Source organism: Nerophis ophidion, linkage group LG14, assembly GCF_033978795.1.
Source record: "Nerophis ophidion isolate RoL-2023_Sa linkage group LG14, RoL_Noph_v1.0, whole genome shotgun sequence".
Lineage (NCBI taxonomy): Eukaryota > Metazoa > Chordata > Actinopteri > Syngnathiformes > Syngnathidae > Nerophis > Nerophis ophidion.
The window spans coordinates 14,344,050-14,360,074 of NC_084624.1; the positions used below are offsets into that span (position 1 = coordinate 14,344,050).

Below are 16,025 nucleotides of genomic sequence, written 5' to 3' on the forward strand. Positions count from 1 at the left end.
TGAGAACCTTGGAAAGGACCTCATATGTGGGAACCCCCCCCTCTAGGGGACCAAAAGCAATGGATGTCGAGCGGGTTTAACATGATACTGTGAAAGTTCAATCCAAAGTGGATCCAACACAGCCGCGATGGTTCATGTTCATATTTCATCATTAATATATAAACTATCAGACTGCGAGGTGGGTAGTAGTGGGTTTCAGTTGGCCTTTAAGCAATGGCACCAACATTCATTTCATTTCCAAAACAGAAAGTGCAAGATTGTCATAGACATTTTAAAACAAGCTATTAGTGCACTTTTGTGAATGATGTCACTTGGATGACATATCAAAACAACACTAAATTAAAGTGCAATTTTTGTAGAGAACGCCGCTAAAATAAATAAAACAAATGAAGTGCACTTTTGTGCATGATGTCACACAAGATATTTCAATAACTGTCAAAAAAAAATGAGCTGCATAATAGGAAAACAAACAGTGTATACATGTCTTTCGTTCTGTGGTAGGTTCCTGGGGACGTTATCTCCTTCTGTTGTGGACTTTTTTTTCCAGACGGTGTTGATGTGGAAATGGTTGCTCCAGCATTTTGTTGGTGTGGCACCGAACGGAGATGTTGAAATGCACACAGTTTCAATCACTCTTCATTCTCGAGTGGGTAACTTTTCCAATGATGCTATAAATTAACAGTGCTGCTACTTTTTGTAGCAACGCTTTTGCCACATAATTGTTCAACATATTCCCGCTTAATGCCAAACCACCGGCGGACGATGCAGCCCATGCTGTTTTTCTTGGGAATTAATTATTCCTGCATTTGTTACCAGATTCGCATCTTCTCTCTCTCGTATTACCACTCGCAACGCACCGTTAGCATCACAGCTAATGTTACCCATGTAGCTACCTCTCTGCTCGGGGAGGTCGTGTGACGTCGCATATGTGACGTATGTAAGAAGGTGCGCTGGTTTATGTCTCTGTGAGAAGGAGAGACAAGAAAGAGTGGGAAACGCATGCAGTGTAATGCCCGCAGCTAAAAGCAACTGCGTGAGAACATATACTCGAATATCACGATAGTCATTTTCTATATCGCACAGAGACAACCCGAGTGGATCGATATATCGCCCAGCCTTACTTGCAATCTAAAGCATAACATTTAGCGAATGCCCAAAAACTCATATACTGAAACACTCGTAACCCAACGTACCGATGCACATCTAAAAATAAAAACCAGTACAATAGCATCACATCCGGACATAAGGACAAGTAAAAAGACCTTTGAGGAAAAGAGGGTTTTAAGGTGAGACCCCGGTCAAAGTCAAAAGAAAAATGGCGTAGAGTGGCAGCATCATCGCTACTTACTTGAAAGGGATTGTCTTTGTTTGACTGTTGGGATTCTCCCTTATTACAGGACATCTATCAACAAAAGAAAAAGCAAACAACTATCCATTAATACATGTCAAGCCACATGTGCGAAGCATACCCACAGCACAGATAATCCGGCCTGGGTTCTAACACACAATCTTTCATGCGTCAGGCAACAAAACAAGGACATGACTTAGACCCCACTTCGTTGAAAATATTTGGGCTCATATTTGATTAAACTAGGCTAAAGATGTAAGAATCTAAAAAACACTTTTTCCATATGAGTTGGGAAATTGTGTTAGATGTAAATATGAATGGATTACAATGATTTGCTAATCCTTTTCAACCCATATTCAATTGAATGCACTACAAAAACCAGATATTTAATGTTCAAACTCATTAACTGTATTTTTTTTGCAAACAATAATTGACTTATAATTTCATGGCTGCAACACGTGCCAAAGTAGTTGGGAAAGGGCATGTTCACCACTGTGTTACATCACCTTTTCTTTTAACAACACCCAATAAACGTTTGGGAACTGAGGAAACTAATTGTTGAAGCTTTGAAAGTGGAATTCTTTCCCATTCTTGTTTTATGTAGAGCTTCAGTCGTTCAACAATCCGGGGTTTCCGCTGTCGTATTTTACGCTTCATAATGCACTACTCATTATCGATGGGAGACAGGTCTGGACTGCAGGCGGGCCAGGAAAGTACCCACACTCTTTTTTTACAAAGCCATGCAGTTTTAACACGTGCTGAGTGTAGCTTGGCATTGTCTTGCTGAAAACTGCGGTTGCGTCCGTGAAAAAGACGGCGCTTAGATGGCAGCATATGTTCCAAAACCTGTATGGACCTTTCAGCATTAATGGTGCCTTCACAGATGTGTTCAGTGGCCTAGTGGTTAGAGAGTCCGCCCTGAGATCGGTAGGTCGAGTCATACCAAAGACTATAAAAATTAGACCCATTACCTCCCACTCAGCATTAGGGGTTGGAATTGGGGGTTAAATCACCATAAATGATTCCCAGGCGCGGCACCGCTGCTGCCCACTGCTCCTCTCACCTCCCAGGGGGTGATCAAGGGTGATGGGTAAAATGGAGAGAATAATTTCGCCACATCTAGTATGTCTGTGACAATTATTGGTACGTTAACTTTAAGTTACCCATGCCTTGGGCACTAATGCACCCCCATACCATCACAGATGCTGGCTTTTGAACTTTGCGTCGTTAACAGTCTGGATGGTTCGCTTCCCCTTTGGTCTGAATGACACGATGTCGAATATTTCCTAAAACTATTTGAAATTTGGACTCGTCAGACTACAGAACAGTTTTCCACTTTGCATCAGTCCATCTTAGATGATCTCGGGCCCAGAGAAGCAGGCGGCGTTTCTGGAGGTTGTTGATAAATGGCTTTCACTTTGCATAGTAGAGCTTTAACTTGCACTAACAGATGTAGCGACAAACTGTATTTAGTGACAGTGGTTTTCTGAAGGGTTCCTGAGCCCATGTGGTGATATCCTTTAGAGATTGATGTTGTTTTTTTGATACAGTGCCGTCTGAGGGATCGAAGGTCACGGTCATTCAATGTTGGTTTCCGGCCATGCCCCTTACGTGGAGTGATTTCTCCAGATTCTCTGAATCTTTTGATGATATTATGGACCGTAGAGGTTGAAATCCCTAAATTTTGTTGCCATTGCACTTTGAGAAACGTTGTTCTTAAACTGTTTGACTATTTGCTCACGCAGTTGTGGACAAAGGGGTGTACCTCGCCCCATTCTTTCTCGTGAAAGACTGAGCATTTTTGGGAAGCTGTTTTTATACCCAATCATGGCACCGACCTGTTCCCAATTAGCCTGCACACCGGTGGGATGTTCCAAATAAGTGTTTGATGAGCATTCCTCAAGTTTATCAGTATTTATTGCCACCTTTCCCAACTTCTTTGTCACGTGTTGCTGGCATCAAATTCTAAAGTTAATGATTCGCAAAAAAAAAAAATGTTTATTAGTTTGAACATCAAATATGTTGTCTTTGTAGCATATTCAACTGAATATGGGTTGATAATGATTTGCAAATCATTTTATTCCATTTATATTCACATTTAACACAATTTCCCAACTCATGAAATTTGGGGTTTGAAGTAAACTAAGTTACTTACGGTACAACATCACACTCGCATACTTTCATTGCCAAGAAACGCCATTTAAAGCATAGGTGCGCTTTGTTTAATCATTAGTAGCTGTGCACTCTGCCGACGGAATCAGACAGCCTTCATTTTATTAGCTTTTTGATCCACTAACTCCTTCAAGGACGCGACTGCTGCAGTTGTCTTGGTGCAGGACTGAGTGCGTCTGTGCGGCTATCCATTAGGAATTACACAAACAGTAGGTACTAACGAGCGTGAGTCACATGGAGCGCCAAATTTGTGGGTAAATCAAAAAATGGCCTTTTGTGACAATCATTAACTTCCAAGCCATGATGCCTTCTTCAATCTGACGTTGTCGGGAGTAAAGTAAGGATGTAACAGTATGCCATAATCACGTTTGGGTACGTCTCTCGGTTTTAAAGCGAAGACTGGACTGGATTATACAGTCCCAACATGATTTAGTGGGCTTTTATTGTAATTGTTGTGGCCTTCAAATGTCTGAATTCACAACAACTTTGTCAGAAAACTTGCCATGTTTCAAGGCCTTTTCTTCCAAACACATTGAATTGTTGTGATTCTATTAATTTAGACTTAGACTTCCTTTTTATTGTCATTCAAATTTGAACTCTACAGTACAGATAAGAACAACATTGTGTTGCATTAGCTCATGGTAGTGCAGAATAAAAAAGCAATAAGGTGCAGATATAAAATAGATATATTACTGTACAGATAAATATATTGCACTTTTGCATATGCATCCAGGTTTATGGAAGTTTTTTTATATTGTCTTTATATTCCAGCGAGTTAATCCATTTGTTACCATGGTTTAAAGTCAGACCTGGTCAAATTAAGGCCCGGGGGCCACATGCGGCCCGTTGAGCTTTTCAATCTGGCCCGCCCGACATTCCCAAATATTATTTTTAGATCTTTAAAATGTTAAGTGTGGCTGCCATTAAAGTTAAAGTACCAGTGATTGTCACACACATACTAGATGTGGCGAAATTATTCTCTGCATTTAACCCATCACCCTTGATCAACCCATGGGAGGTGAGGGGAGCAGTGGGCAGCAGCGGTGCCGCGCCCGGGAATCATTTATGGTGATTAAACGTCCAATTCTAACCCTTAATGCTGAGGGAAGTAATGGGTCCCATCTTTATAGTCTTTGGTATGACTCGGCCGGGATTTGAACTCACGACCTACCGATCTCAGGGCGGACAATCTAACCACTAGGCCACTGAGTAGGTTCATGACGTGCAGTGATGTTTTCTAATGACCGTAAGTCTTGAACTATACTAAGTATTTCAATGGTTGGAATCTGCGCTTTTGGATGATATACCAGTTACTATGGTAATCTAATTAGTTACTATGGTAATCTACATCACAGCAGCTCAGACGAGGCACCAAGCAGTGTGGGGGGGAAGTGTTTCCACAGACGCGGAAGGAGATTTTCACAACAAAGTTCTAAAGCTTACTGATACATCAGATTGTAGGTGTTTTTTTACTTTGTACCCTTTGTGTTCGTATTTCACCGTCTGTTGCATTTTTGTCACATTTCACTCGATTGTAAAATATGTCGATTGAAAGGTGGTGTGACATTCATATTTTGTCGATATTCAGTGTTTTATCGTTCATAGAAAAACGCTAAATTCCATTACGTTTTTTAAGGCGGTCTGTCAAAACGTTTTTTAGCATTCAGACATTATTGTAAGGTTTTGTATTAGTGTTCCTAAAAATAAATATAGCGGCCCCCAGACATATTTTTTTCTCTAAATGTGGCCCTCTGAGTCAAAATAATTGCCCTTGTAACTAACCTAAAACGCATAGGATTTTGACAAAAATTGGAGAACAAAAACTGAATTTATGTTTTACTCATTTTGTACTACATAGACTAAAAGTACGCACCAAATGGCAGTAAAAGCACATACTTAGAGCTCATTGTCGAATTACTGTACTGATTTAATTCATCCATCTATCCATTTCTACCGCTTATTCCCTTCAGGGTCACGGGGGGTGGGGGGTGTTGGAACCTATCTCAGCTACAATCGGGCGGAAGGCGGTGTACACCCTGGACAAGTCGCTATATCATCACAGGGTCAACACAGGTAGACAGACAACATTCACACTCACATTCGCACACTAGTGCAAATTTAGTGTTGCCCAACAACCTATCCCCAGGTGCATGTTTTCGGAAGTGGGAAGAAGCCAGAGTACCTGGAGGGAACCCACGCAATCACGGGGAGAACATGCAAACTCCACCCAGAAAGATCCCAAGCCCGGGATTGAACTCGGGACTACTCAGGACCTTCGTATTGTAAGGCAGACACACTAAACCCTCTTCCATCGTGCTCCCACTGATTTTATTCAATATTAACTACTATTAGTGATAATTAAATATAATTACAAAAATAAATGCCACATTTGTAGGTTGGTAAATCTGGCCATGTAAATGCTGCCTCTATGCTAGGTCAACATTGCAAATAAAAATATGTTATTAATTGCCTTACCCTGGATAAATAAAAGTTAAATAAATCTATAAATTCATGTAGACTCGGACGTGAGTACACCGGCGTGTTGCTAAATGTTTATATTAGAGATGCGCGGATAGGCAATTATCTCATCCGCAACCGCATCACCAAAGTCGTCATCCACCCGCCGTCCACCCGAACCAACATTTTATCAGGACCGTACCCGTCCGCCAACCGCCCGCAGAAATACATCAGAGGTCGGCCACCTTTACCACTCACAGAGCTATTTAAACCTGTTTCACAGAGTAATGAACACAATTGGAGCCGCTAACGTTCTCGCGACTATCCAATAGTGTTCATCCTGATGACAAGAATATGGGCGTGCTGTGAAGCCATTGCCTTAGACACCTTCAACAACATATACGAACCGATTGTTGCTCCGGCAACATTTTGTGTGCAGCTTGCGCAATCACACGTACAAGATTGAAAGGCATACTGGGTGACACAGAGTACACTGATGGTTGTGATATAAACAACTTTAACACTTACTAATATGCGCCACGCTGTGAAGCCACACAATACAAGATTGACAAACACATTTCGGGAGAACATCCTTACAGTAACACAACATAAACGCAACACAACAAATACCCAGAATCCTTTGTATCCGTCACAGTTCCTGAATATATTTTACACCCCCGCCCACCTTACCGACGCACGGGGGGGTTGCGGGGTTTGTTGCTAGTGGGGTGTATAAAATAGTCAGGAAGTCTCATGAATACAAAGGATGACGTCAGAACGTGACGTCACCGAGGTAATACAGCCGCCATTTTCATTTTCAACACATTACAAACACCGGGTCTCAGCTCTGTTATTTTCCGTTTTTTCGACTATTTTTTGGAACCTTGGAGACGTCATGCCTCGTCGGTGTGTTGTCGGAGGGTGTAACAACACTAACAGGGAGGGATTCAAGTTGCACCACTGGCAAGAAATCTGCCGCCAGACCCCCATAGAATTTGCCAGAGTGTCTGCACATTTTACCGGCGATGCTAAGACAGACATGGCACAGAGATGTATGGATAACCTGCAGATGCATTTGCAACGATTAAGTCAACGAAATCACAATGGTGAGTTTTGTTGATGGTGTTGACTTATGTGCTAATCAGACATATTTGGTGGCAGCATGACTGCCAGCTAATCGATGCTAACATGCTACGCTAATCGATGCTAACATGCTATTTATGCTAGCTGTATGTACATTTGAAACTAGATACCCACATTTAATGCGAAACAAACACTTACCAAGCGACGGATTTAAGTTGCTCCAGTGTCACAGATGTGAAAGTCCTGATCGTTTGGTCCGCACATTTTACCGGTGATGCTAATAAGGCAACCATGCTATCGGCCACTTCATTAGGTACACCAATTTTATGGCCGAATAGCGTCAATAGCTATTCCCTCAATAGCTTCAATTTCGTTTTCGCTATCTGCCTCCATGCTCCGACCATCTGTTTCAATACATGTGTAATCTGTTGAATCGCTTAAACCGCTGAAATCCGAGTCTGAATCCGAGCTAATGTCGCTATATCTTGCTGTGGTAACCGCCATGTTGTTTGTATTGGCAGCCCTGTATGACGTCACAGGGAAATGATTTGACAGTCGCATCGCAAATAGGGAAAATTGTAAATTTTAGAAAAAAACTTTAAAAAAAAAACAAGCCACTGGGAACTGATTTTTATTGTTTTTAACCCTTTTGTAATTGTGATAATGTTCCCCTTTAAAAACACTCTGGTTTTGTTAGCAAATTGTTTTGTCAGCAGGGAAAGCAACAATCGTGGAGTTATCCCGCAGCTTTTTGTGGCTTTAAGACTATTTCAAAAGCTAAACTGTTTGCTTAAGCGGGATCACATGGAGATTTAGAGGGGAAACAAACAGGAGAGGGGGTTTCACAGTTCTGTACTCTCTCCACACCGCAACTTACCACTGCCAGCAGTCAAAGTTGCGCTACATGAGTGTGTGTTACGTCTTTGTATTAGTCTGAGATTTCAGAGATCTCATACTGTACCGTGTTTTTTGGTGGGCTCAACAGGGAACAAGAATGCCCAAGGCATGCTCCTTTGGGAAGCCTACGGCAAAGAACACATGCATGTACAGCCATGGGGGGTACATCACTATGTACGACAATGGCTAACACGTGTGGAAAGACACACAAAAAATGAAGGCATGTGCATGCAGACACTATCATCAGCTTCTAACACACACTTACAAAGCCCTCCAACCTCAGGTAATGTTGGGTCCCCACAGCTACGTCCATCACCTGTGGTTTCTTTTCTAGTCTGCTTTCTACTTAACCTTGGAGCCCGCCTGATAGCGGAGGAAATAAGTATTTGATCCCCGGCTGCTTTTGTGGGTTTAACCATTGCTGGATATATTTTACGGTGGTTTTGTTGTAATATAGAGACAGAATATCAACACAAAATCGAAAAAAAAAAACTACACAAATGAAATAAGCATTGGATCTGCAATCAGGCTGAAGTAGCTGATGCTCGTTGAGAATGATACATTTTTAAATTTCAGTCTGTAAACATTTCCATTAGATTTGCTTTTTTGAAAAGGAGCATTTAGATTGGGTCAGTGTAGGGCTGGGCGATATATCGCGGGTTTGTATCTGTGCGATATAGAAAATGACTATTGTGATATTCGAGTATACGTTCTCACGCAGTTGCTTTAAGCTGCTGGCATTACACTACAGCAGGGGTCACCAACCTTTTTGAAACCAAGAGCTACTTCTTGGGTACTGATTAATGCGAAGGGCTACCAGTTTGATACACACTTAGATAAATTGCCAGAAATAGCCAACTTGCTCAATTCACCTTTAATAAATAAATCTATATATATATATATATATACATATAAGAAAATGGTTAAGATCCAATCTGCACTTTATTAGAATATATAACCAATTGGACCAAGCTATATTTCTAAAAAAGACAAATCGTTATTTCTACTTTTTCCAGAACAACATTTTTAAAAGAAATTCAAAAGACTTTGAAATAAGATTTAAATTTGATTCTAAAGATTTTCTAGATTTGCCAGAATATATTTTTTTTCAGTTTAATCATAAATTTGAAGAAATATTTCACAAATATTATTCGTCGAAAAAACAGAAGCTAAAATTAATAATAAAATTAAAATGTATTTATTATTCTTTACTATTAAAAAAAATACATTTACTTGAACACTGATTTAAATTGTCAGCAAAGAAGAGGAAGGAATTTAAAAGGTAAAAAGCTAAATGTGTTTAAAAATCCTAAATTCATTTTTAAGGTTGTATTTTTTCTCTAGATTTGTCTTTCTGAAAGTTATAAGAAGGAAAGTAAAACAAATAAATGAATTTATTTAAACAAGTGAAGACCAAGTCTTACAAATATTTTCTTGGATATTCAAATTCTATTTGAGTTTTGTCTCTCTTAGAATTTAAAATGTCGAGCAAAGCGAGACTAGCTTGCTAGTAAATAAATACAATTTAAAAAATAGAGGCAGCTCACTGGTAAGTGCTGCTATTTGAGCTATTTTTAGAACAGGCCAGCGGGCGACTCATCTGGTCCCTACGGGCTACCTGGTGCCCGCGGGCACCGCGTTGGTGACCCCTGCACTACAGGCTCTTCCCACTCCTTCTTGTTTCTCCTTCTTACAGACAGCAAGCGCACCTTCTTACATACGTCAAATAACGTTAGCTGTGATGCTAGCGAAGCCGTGCGAGTGGTAATACGAAAGAAAGAAAGTGCAAATGTGGTAACAAATGAAGGAAGAGTTCATTCCCAAGAAAAACAGCAGGAGGTCCATTGTCTGGCGTTGGTTCGACTGAAAGCACGAATATGTCTTATAGACAACTTTAATTTGTCAAGTGTGGGACACAAGCGTGGCTACCAAAAGTAGCATTACTGCTAATATGTAGTATCATTTGAAAAGTCACCTGCTAGAGAATAAAGAGTGCTTACTCCGCATGTCAACATCGCCATTCGGTGCCACACCAACAAAATGCCGAGGCAAAAATTTCCAGATCAACACTGTATGAAAGAAATAATCAACAACAAAAGGAGATCTCCGCAGTAACCTACCACATAGCGAAGGACATACACTATTTTATATTAAAAAACGGCCATATCGCCCAGCCCTACATACAGTGGGGCAAAAAAGTATTTAGTCAGCCACCGATTGTGCAAGTTCTCCCACTTAAAATGATGACAGAGGTATGTAATTTTCATCATAGGTACACTTCAACTGTGAGAGACAATGTGAAAAAAATACAGGAATTCACATTGTAGGAATTTTAAAAAAATATTTGTAAATTATGGTGGAAAATAAGTATTTGGTCACTTCAAACAAGGAAGGTCTCTGGTTCTCACAGACCTGTAACTTCTTCTTTAAGAAGCTCTTCTGTCCTCCACTCATTACCTGTATTAATGGAACCTGTTTGAACTCGTTATCTGTATAAAATACACCTGTCCACAGCCTCAAATAGTCAGACTCCAAATTCCACAATGGCCAAGAACAAAGAGCTGTTGAAGGACACCAGGAAAGAATTGTAGACCTGCACCAGACTGGGAAGAGTGACTCTATAATAGGCAAGCAGCTTGGTGTGAAAAAAATCAACTGTGGGAGCAATTATCAGAAAATGGAAGACATACAAGACCACTGATAATCTCCCTCCATCTGGGGCTCCACGCAAAATCTCATCCCGTGATGATCATGAGAACCGTGAGCAAAAATCCCAGAACCACACGGGGGGACCTGGTGAATGACCTGCAGAGAGCTGGGACCAAAGTAACAAAGGTTACCATCAGTAACACACTATGCCGACAGGGAATCAAATCCTGCAGTGCCAGATGTGTCCCCCAGTTTAAGCCAGTGCATGTGCCAGCCCATCTGTAGTTTGCCAGAGAGCACATGGATGATACAACAGAGGATTTCGGAGAATGTCATGTGGTCAGATGAAACCAAAATATAACTTTTTGGTATAAACTCAACTCGTCGTGGTTGGAGGAAGAAGAATACTGAGTTGCATCCCAAGAACACTATACCTACTGTGAAGCATGGGGGTGGAAACATCATGCTTTGGGGATGTTTTTCTGCTAAGGAGACAGGACGACTGATCCGTGTTAAGAAAAGAATGAATGGGGCCATGTATCGTCAGATTTTGAGCCAAAACCTCCTTCCATCAGTGAGAGCTTTGAAGATGAAACGTGGCTGAGTCTTCCAGCATGACAATGATCCCAAACACACCGCCCGGGCAACGAAGGAGTGGCTCCGTAACAAGCATTTGAAAGTCCTGGAGTGGCCTAGCCAGTCTCCAGACCTCAACCCCTTGGAAAATCTGTGGAGGGAGTTGAAAGTCCAAGTTGCTCGGCGACAGACCCAAAACATCACTGCTCTCGAGAAGATCTGCATAGTGGAATGGGCCAAAATACCAGCTACTGTGTGTGCAAACCTGGTAAAGACCTATAGTAATCGGACGGTGTGGCGCAGTGGGAGAGTGGCCGTGCGCAACCCGAGTGTCACTGGTTCAAATCCCACCTAGAACCAACCTCGTCACGTCCGTTGTGTACTGAGCAAGACACTTCACCCTTGCTCCTGATGGGTGCTGGTTGGCGCCTTGCATGGCAGCTCCCTCCATCAGTGTGTGAATGTGTGTGTGAATGGGTAAATGTGGATGTAGTGTCAAAGCGCTTTGAGTACCTTGAAGGTAGAAAAGCGCTATACAAGTACAACCCATTTAATCGTTTGACCTCTGTTATTGCCAACAAAGGTTATATTACAAAGTATTGATTTAAATTTTTGTTATTGACCAAATACTTATTTTCCACCATGATTTACAAATAAATTATATAAAATTCCTACAATGTGAATTCCTGGATTTTTTTCTTCACATTCTGTCTCTCACAGTTGAAGTGTACCTATGATGAAAATTACAGACCTCTGTCATCATTTTAAGTGGGAGAACTTGCACAATCGGTGGCTGACTAAATACTTTTTTGCCCCACTGTACATACATACAATCAGAAAGGAGAAAATGCCTAAAGGAAAGACTGCCGTAAGAATAGAAAAAGAGCGACGCAGCGCAAGCCCAATCAGCGCACGTGCAAAGAGTGTTTTTATATCCGCGCTGACTTCGGCACTCTTTCTGTTTTGACGCCATACTCGGTGCCCTCGTACGAATGACCGAAGACTTCACCCGGTGAGGCAAGGATGGTTAAGTGAAAGGTAAAGGGCCAGCCCAGAATGCCCCACAACACAGACCTGCATCAAAACCTAACCAGTGTTGGTCACCTTACCTTATGAAAGTCATTAGTTATACTTACAAATTACTTCTCCAAAAAGTAACTGAGTTAGTAACTGTGTTGTCTCACTGTAGGAGTGATTAGTTACAGTTGTGATCAAAATTATTCAACCCCCACACAATTTTGGTGTTTTAGCAAGTTGGACATTAATTCCGTATTTTGTTTATAGTCATATCAAATAAAGATGTGTCAAATAGACAAATGCAACTTAAATTGTAACATTGTATTTTACAAAATACCAAAAAGGACATTTTTCTTAATATCTCATTGACAAAATTATTCAACCCCCTAGTTACATGCATCTTTAGTACTTAGTAGAACACCCTTTGGCAGTAATTACATCCTTCAAACGTGATACATAAGCTTCTTGCAACCATCTACAGGTATTTTAGCCCATTCCTCTTGGGCAAAGGCCTCCAGTTCATTCATATTCTTGGGCTTGCGTGCTGCAACTGCCTTCTTCAAGTCCCACCACAGGTTTTCTAGAGGATTTAGGTCTGGCGACTGTGAAGGCCACTCCAGAGTCTTCCAGCCCTTCTTCTGCAACCACTCTGATGTTGATTTGGAGGTATGCTTGGGATCGTTGTCCTGTTGGAAGATCCAACGTCTCCAAAGTTTCAGCTTCGTCACTGACTTCATGACATTTGCAGCTAATATATCCTGCTAGGAAATAGAATTCATAATGTCTTGAACGCGCTGGAGATTCCCGGTACCTGAGGCAGAGAAACAGCCCCAGAGCATGATTGACCCCCCACCATGCTTAACAGTAGGAAAGGTGTTCTTCTCTTTGTAAGCTGAATTTTTTCTCCTCCAGACATAACGTTGATTCATAGGCCCAAAGAGTTCCAGTTTTGTCTCATCACTCCATAGAACAGTTTCCCAAAACCTTTGGGGTTTGCCCAGATGATTTTTGGCATACTGGAGTCTATTATTTCTTGTGCCTGGTAGTCAGAAGTGGGGTGCGCCTGGGAGTTCTGGCATGGAGGCCTTCATCTCGTAGTGCGCGCCTTATCGTCTGCGTTCCCCCCTCTGCAATGTCCTGTTGTAGTTCCTCAGCTGTTACCCGGGGGTTTTTCACCACTGTACACACACAGCATCCTCTTTCTACCACGCCTAGGTAGTTTCCACTGTGCCTTTAGCTTTAAACTTGCGAATTATGCTCCCAACTGTGTCTCTTGGAATGTGTAATATCTTTGCTATTTTCTTATATCCACGTCCTTTCTTATGAAGAGAAATTACATCCTCTCTTGACTTCTTTGACCACTCCCTGGACTTCACCATGTTGCAAATACACCATTGACCATGTACAAGAAGCTGAGCGTCACAGTCTTTTTCAATCAGTTTAATTGTTGCTCGTTATGGTTCTAATCACATCTACAGGTGTTTTTAACACCTGATTGAAAAGACCTTATTCAAATTCTGTTAAGAGTTATGATCTTCAAGGGGTTGAATAATTTTGTCAATGAGATATTAAGAAAAATGTCCTTTTTTGATATTTTGTAAAATACAGTGTTACAATTTAAGTTGCATTTGTCTATTTGACACATCTTTATTTGATATGACTATAAACAAAATACGGAATAAATGTCCAACTTGCTAAAACACCAAAATTGTGTGGGGGTTGAATAATTTTGATCACAACTGTACTCAGCAAAGTAACTATGACGTTATTTTATACGCTATTATGATTGATAACATCTTTAACGTCAATGTTTATTATAACTGACTGGAGCAAAAAATACCACATACAGTATTTTAGATCATTTGTCATTAATGTGAACTCAATAGATTGCAGTGTGCCATACGATATCCATAGAAATACAAATAAATAAATATTCCGTAAAAACCAATGTTAAATATTGAAAGTACAAAAGCAAATACCGTTGCCAAGTGACAGCCTCGAAACCTTCAGTATTTGGAGAGTCTATGTAGAGAGGTGAGGACCAAAACCATTTTTGAAGACATGACCAACCACATGAAACATCTGAGCTCTGTATTTGCCAAAAATACTTCCTACTTAATCACCTTTTGTGTCGGAATCAAACATTTACCGGCTCAAATATGAACGTATTCAATGTTTTTGTTGATGTTCTGTCTGTCTCAGCTACAATAACATGATTAACAATCCATTTCATTGTAATGTGGTAACAAACTCAATCAGCAGGGGAATCAATGCTTAGTTTCCGCACTCTATCTTGTTGAAGGACGGACAAATCAACTTTAATATCAATTAAGTTCATAACAATCTGAAATATTTGATAATAAAGGGCAGCTAGAACTTAATGAAGACTGATAGGGAAAACAAATGCCTCAGTGTAATTATAAGTTATTATATATTATTACAGTATGTGGAGAAAAAGACAGCCTTGAGCTGTGAAAAGATAACAGAAAGGAATCTCACCTGCAGGATGGCCCCGTAGAGGCGCAGCAGAATGCTCCTGGGCTCATCGCCAACAGTGTCCGCACTGTCTGGGAGGCTGCACAAGAAGAGCTTGTTGCTCAGTCCACCTCTGCAAAAACACATAATGACATGAACAACATATAAGAACACTAATGCAAAAGATGTATTATGATATTTGAAAATCATGTTTGAAACTAAACAAATGTAGGGTTATTAATTGGCAAATATCAAACAAACACCCAAAGCAAGAATGTTTCGATCAGTGTTTTATGGGTTTACTATCATTTGCGAGTGTGATCAGCCAATAGATAAAATCTCATGTATGAATTGCAACTTTTTCTATGCATTTATGTTAAGTGCTATTGACATTAGGGCTGGGAGATATGGCCTTTTAATAAAGGAGAACATTATCACCAGACCTATGTAAGCGTCAATATATACCTTGATGGTGCACAAAAAAGACCATATATTTTTTTAACCGATTTCCGAACTCTAAATGGGTGAATTTTGGCGAATTAAACGCCTTTCTGTTTATCGCTCATGTGGTGATGATGTCAAAACGTGACGTCTCCGAGGTAACACAGCCGCCATTTTCATTTTCAACACATTACAAACACCGGGTCTCAGCTCTGTTATTTTCCGTTTTTTCGACTATTTTTGGGAACCTTGGAGACATCATGCCTCGTCGGTGTGTTGTCGGAGGGTGTAACAACACTAACAGGGAGGGATTCAATTTGCACCACTGGCCCGAAGATGCGAAAGTGTCTGCCGCCAGACCCCCATTGAATGTACCAAAGTGTCTCCACATTTTACATGGCACAGAGATGTATGGATAACCTGCAGATGCATTTGCAAGGATAAAGTCAAGGAAATCACAAAGGTGAGTTTTGTTGATGTTGACTTATGTGCTAATTAGACATATTTGGTCGCCGTGACTACTAGCTAATCGATGCTAACATGCTATGCTAATCAACGCTAACATGCTATTTACCGGCGATGCTAAAGCAGACATGGCACAGAGATGTATGGATAACCTGCAGATGCATTTGCAACGATAAAGTCAGCTAAATCACAAAGGGGGGTTTTGTTGATGTTCACTGCCAGCTAATCGATGCTAACATGCTATGCTAATTGATGCTAACATGCTATTTACCGGCGGTGCTAAAGCAGACACGGCACAGAGATGTATGGATAACCTGCAGATGCATTTGCAACTATATTACGTTTTCTTCCACCCACATTTAATGCGAAAAAAACACTTACCAATCGACGGATTTAAGTTGCTCCAGTGTCAAAAGATGCGAAAGTCCTGATCGTTTGGTCCGTA

General features: G+C 40.8%; 1 protein-coding gene across 3 annotated transcripts in view; it reads right to left on the bottom strand.

The window, feature by feature from the left end:
* Nucleotides 1-16,025, bottom strand: part of chka (choline kinase alpha) — a 113,963-nt gene that overhangs the window by 66,420 nt on the left and 31,518 nt on the right. The window contains exons 2-4 of one of the 3 annotated variants that reach the window (XM_061919905.1): nucleotides 14,699-14,807; nucleotides 8,022-8,082; nucleotides 1,349-1,402 (exon numbers count right to left, since the gene is read on the bottom strand). In XM_061919905.1, coding sequence (XP_061775889.1) covers nucleotides 1,349-1,402; nucleotides 8,022-8,082; nucleotides 14,699-14,745 — 162 coding nt within the window. In that variant the 5' untranslated portion in view covers nucleotides 14,746-14,807. The remainder of the gene's footprint in view (nucleotides 1-1,348; nucleotides 1,403-8,021; nucleotides 8,083-14,698; nucleotides 14,808-16,025) is intronic. The other 2 variants (XM_061919903.1, XM_061919904.1) reach the window with 2 other exon arrangements.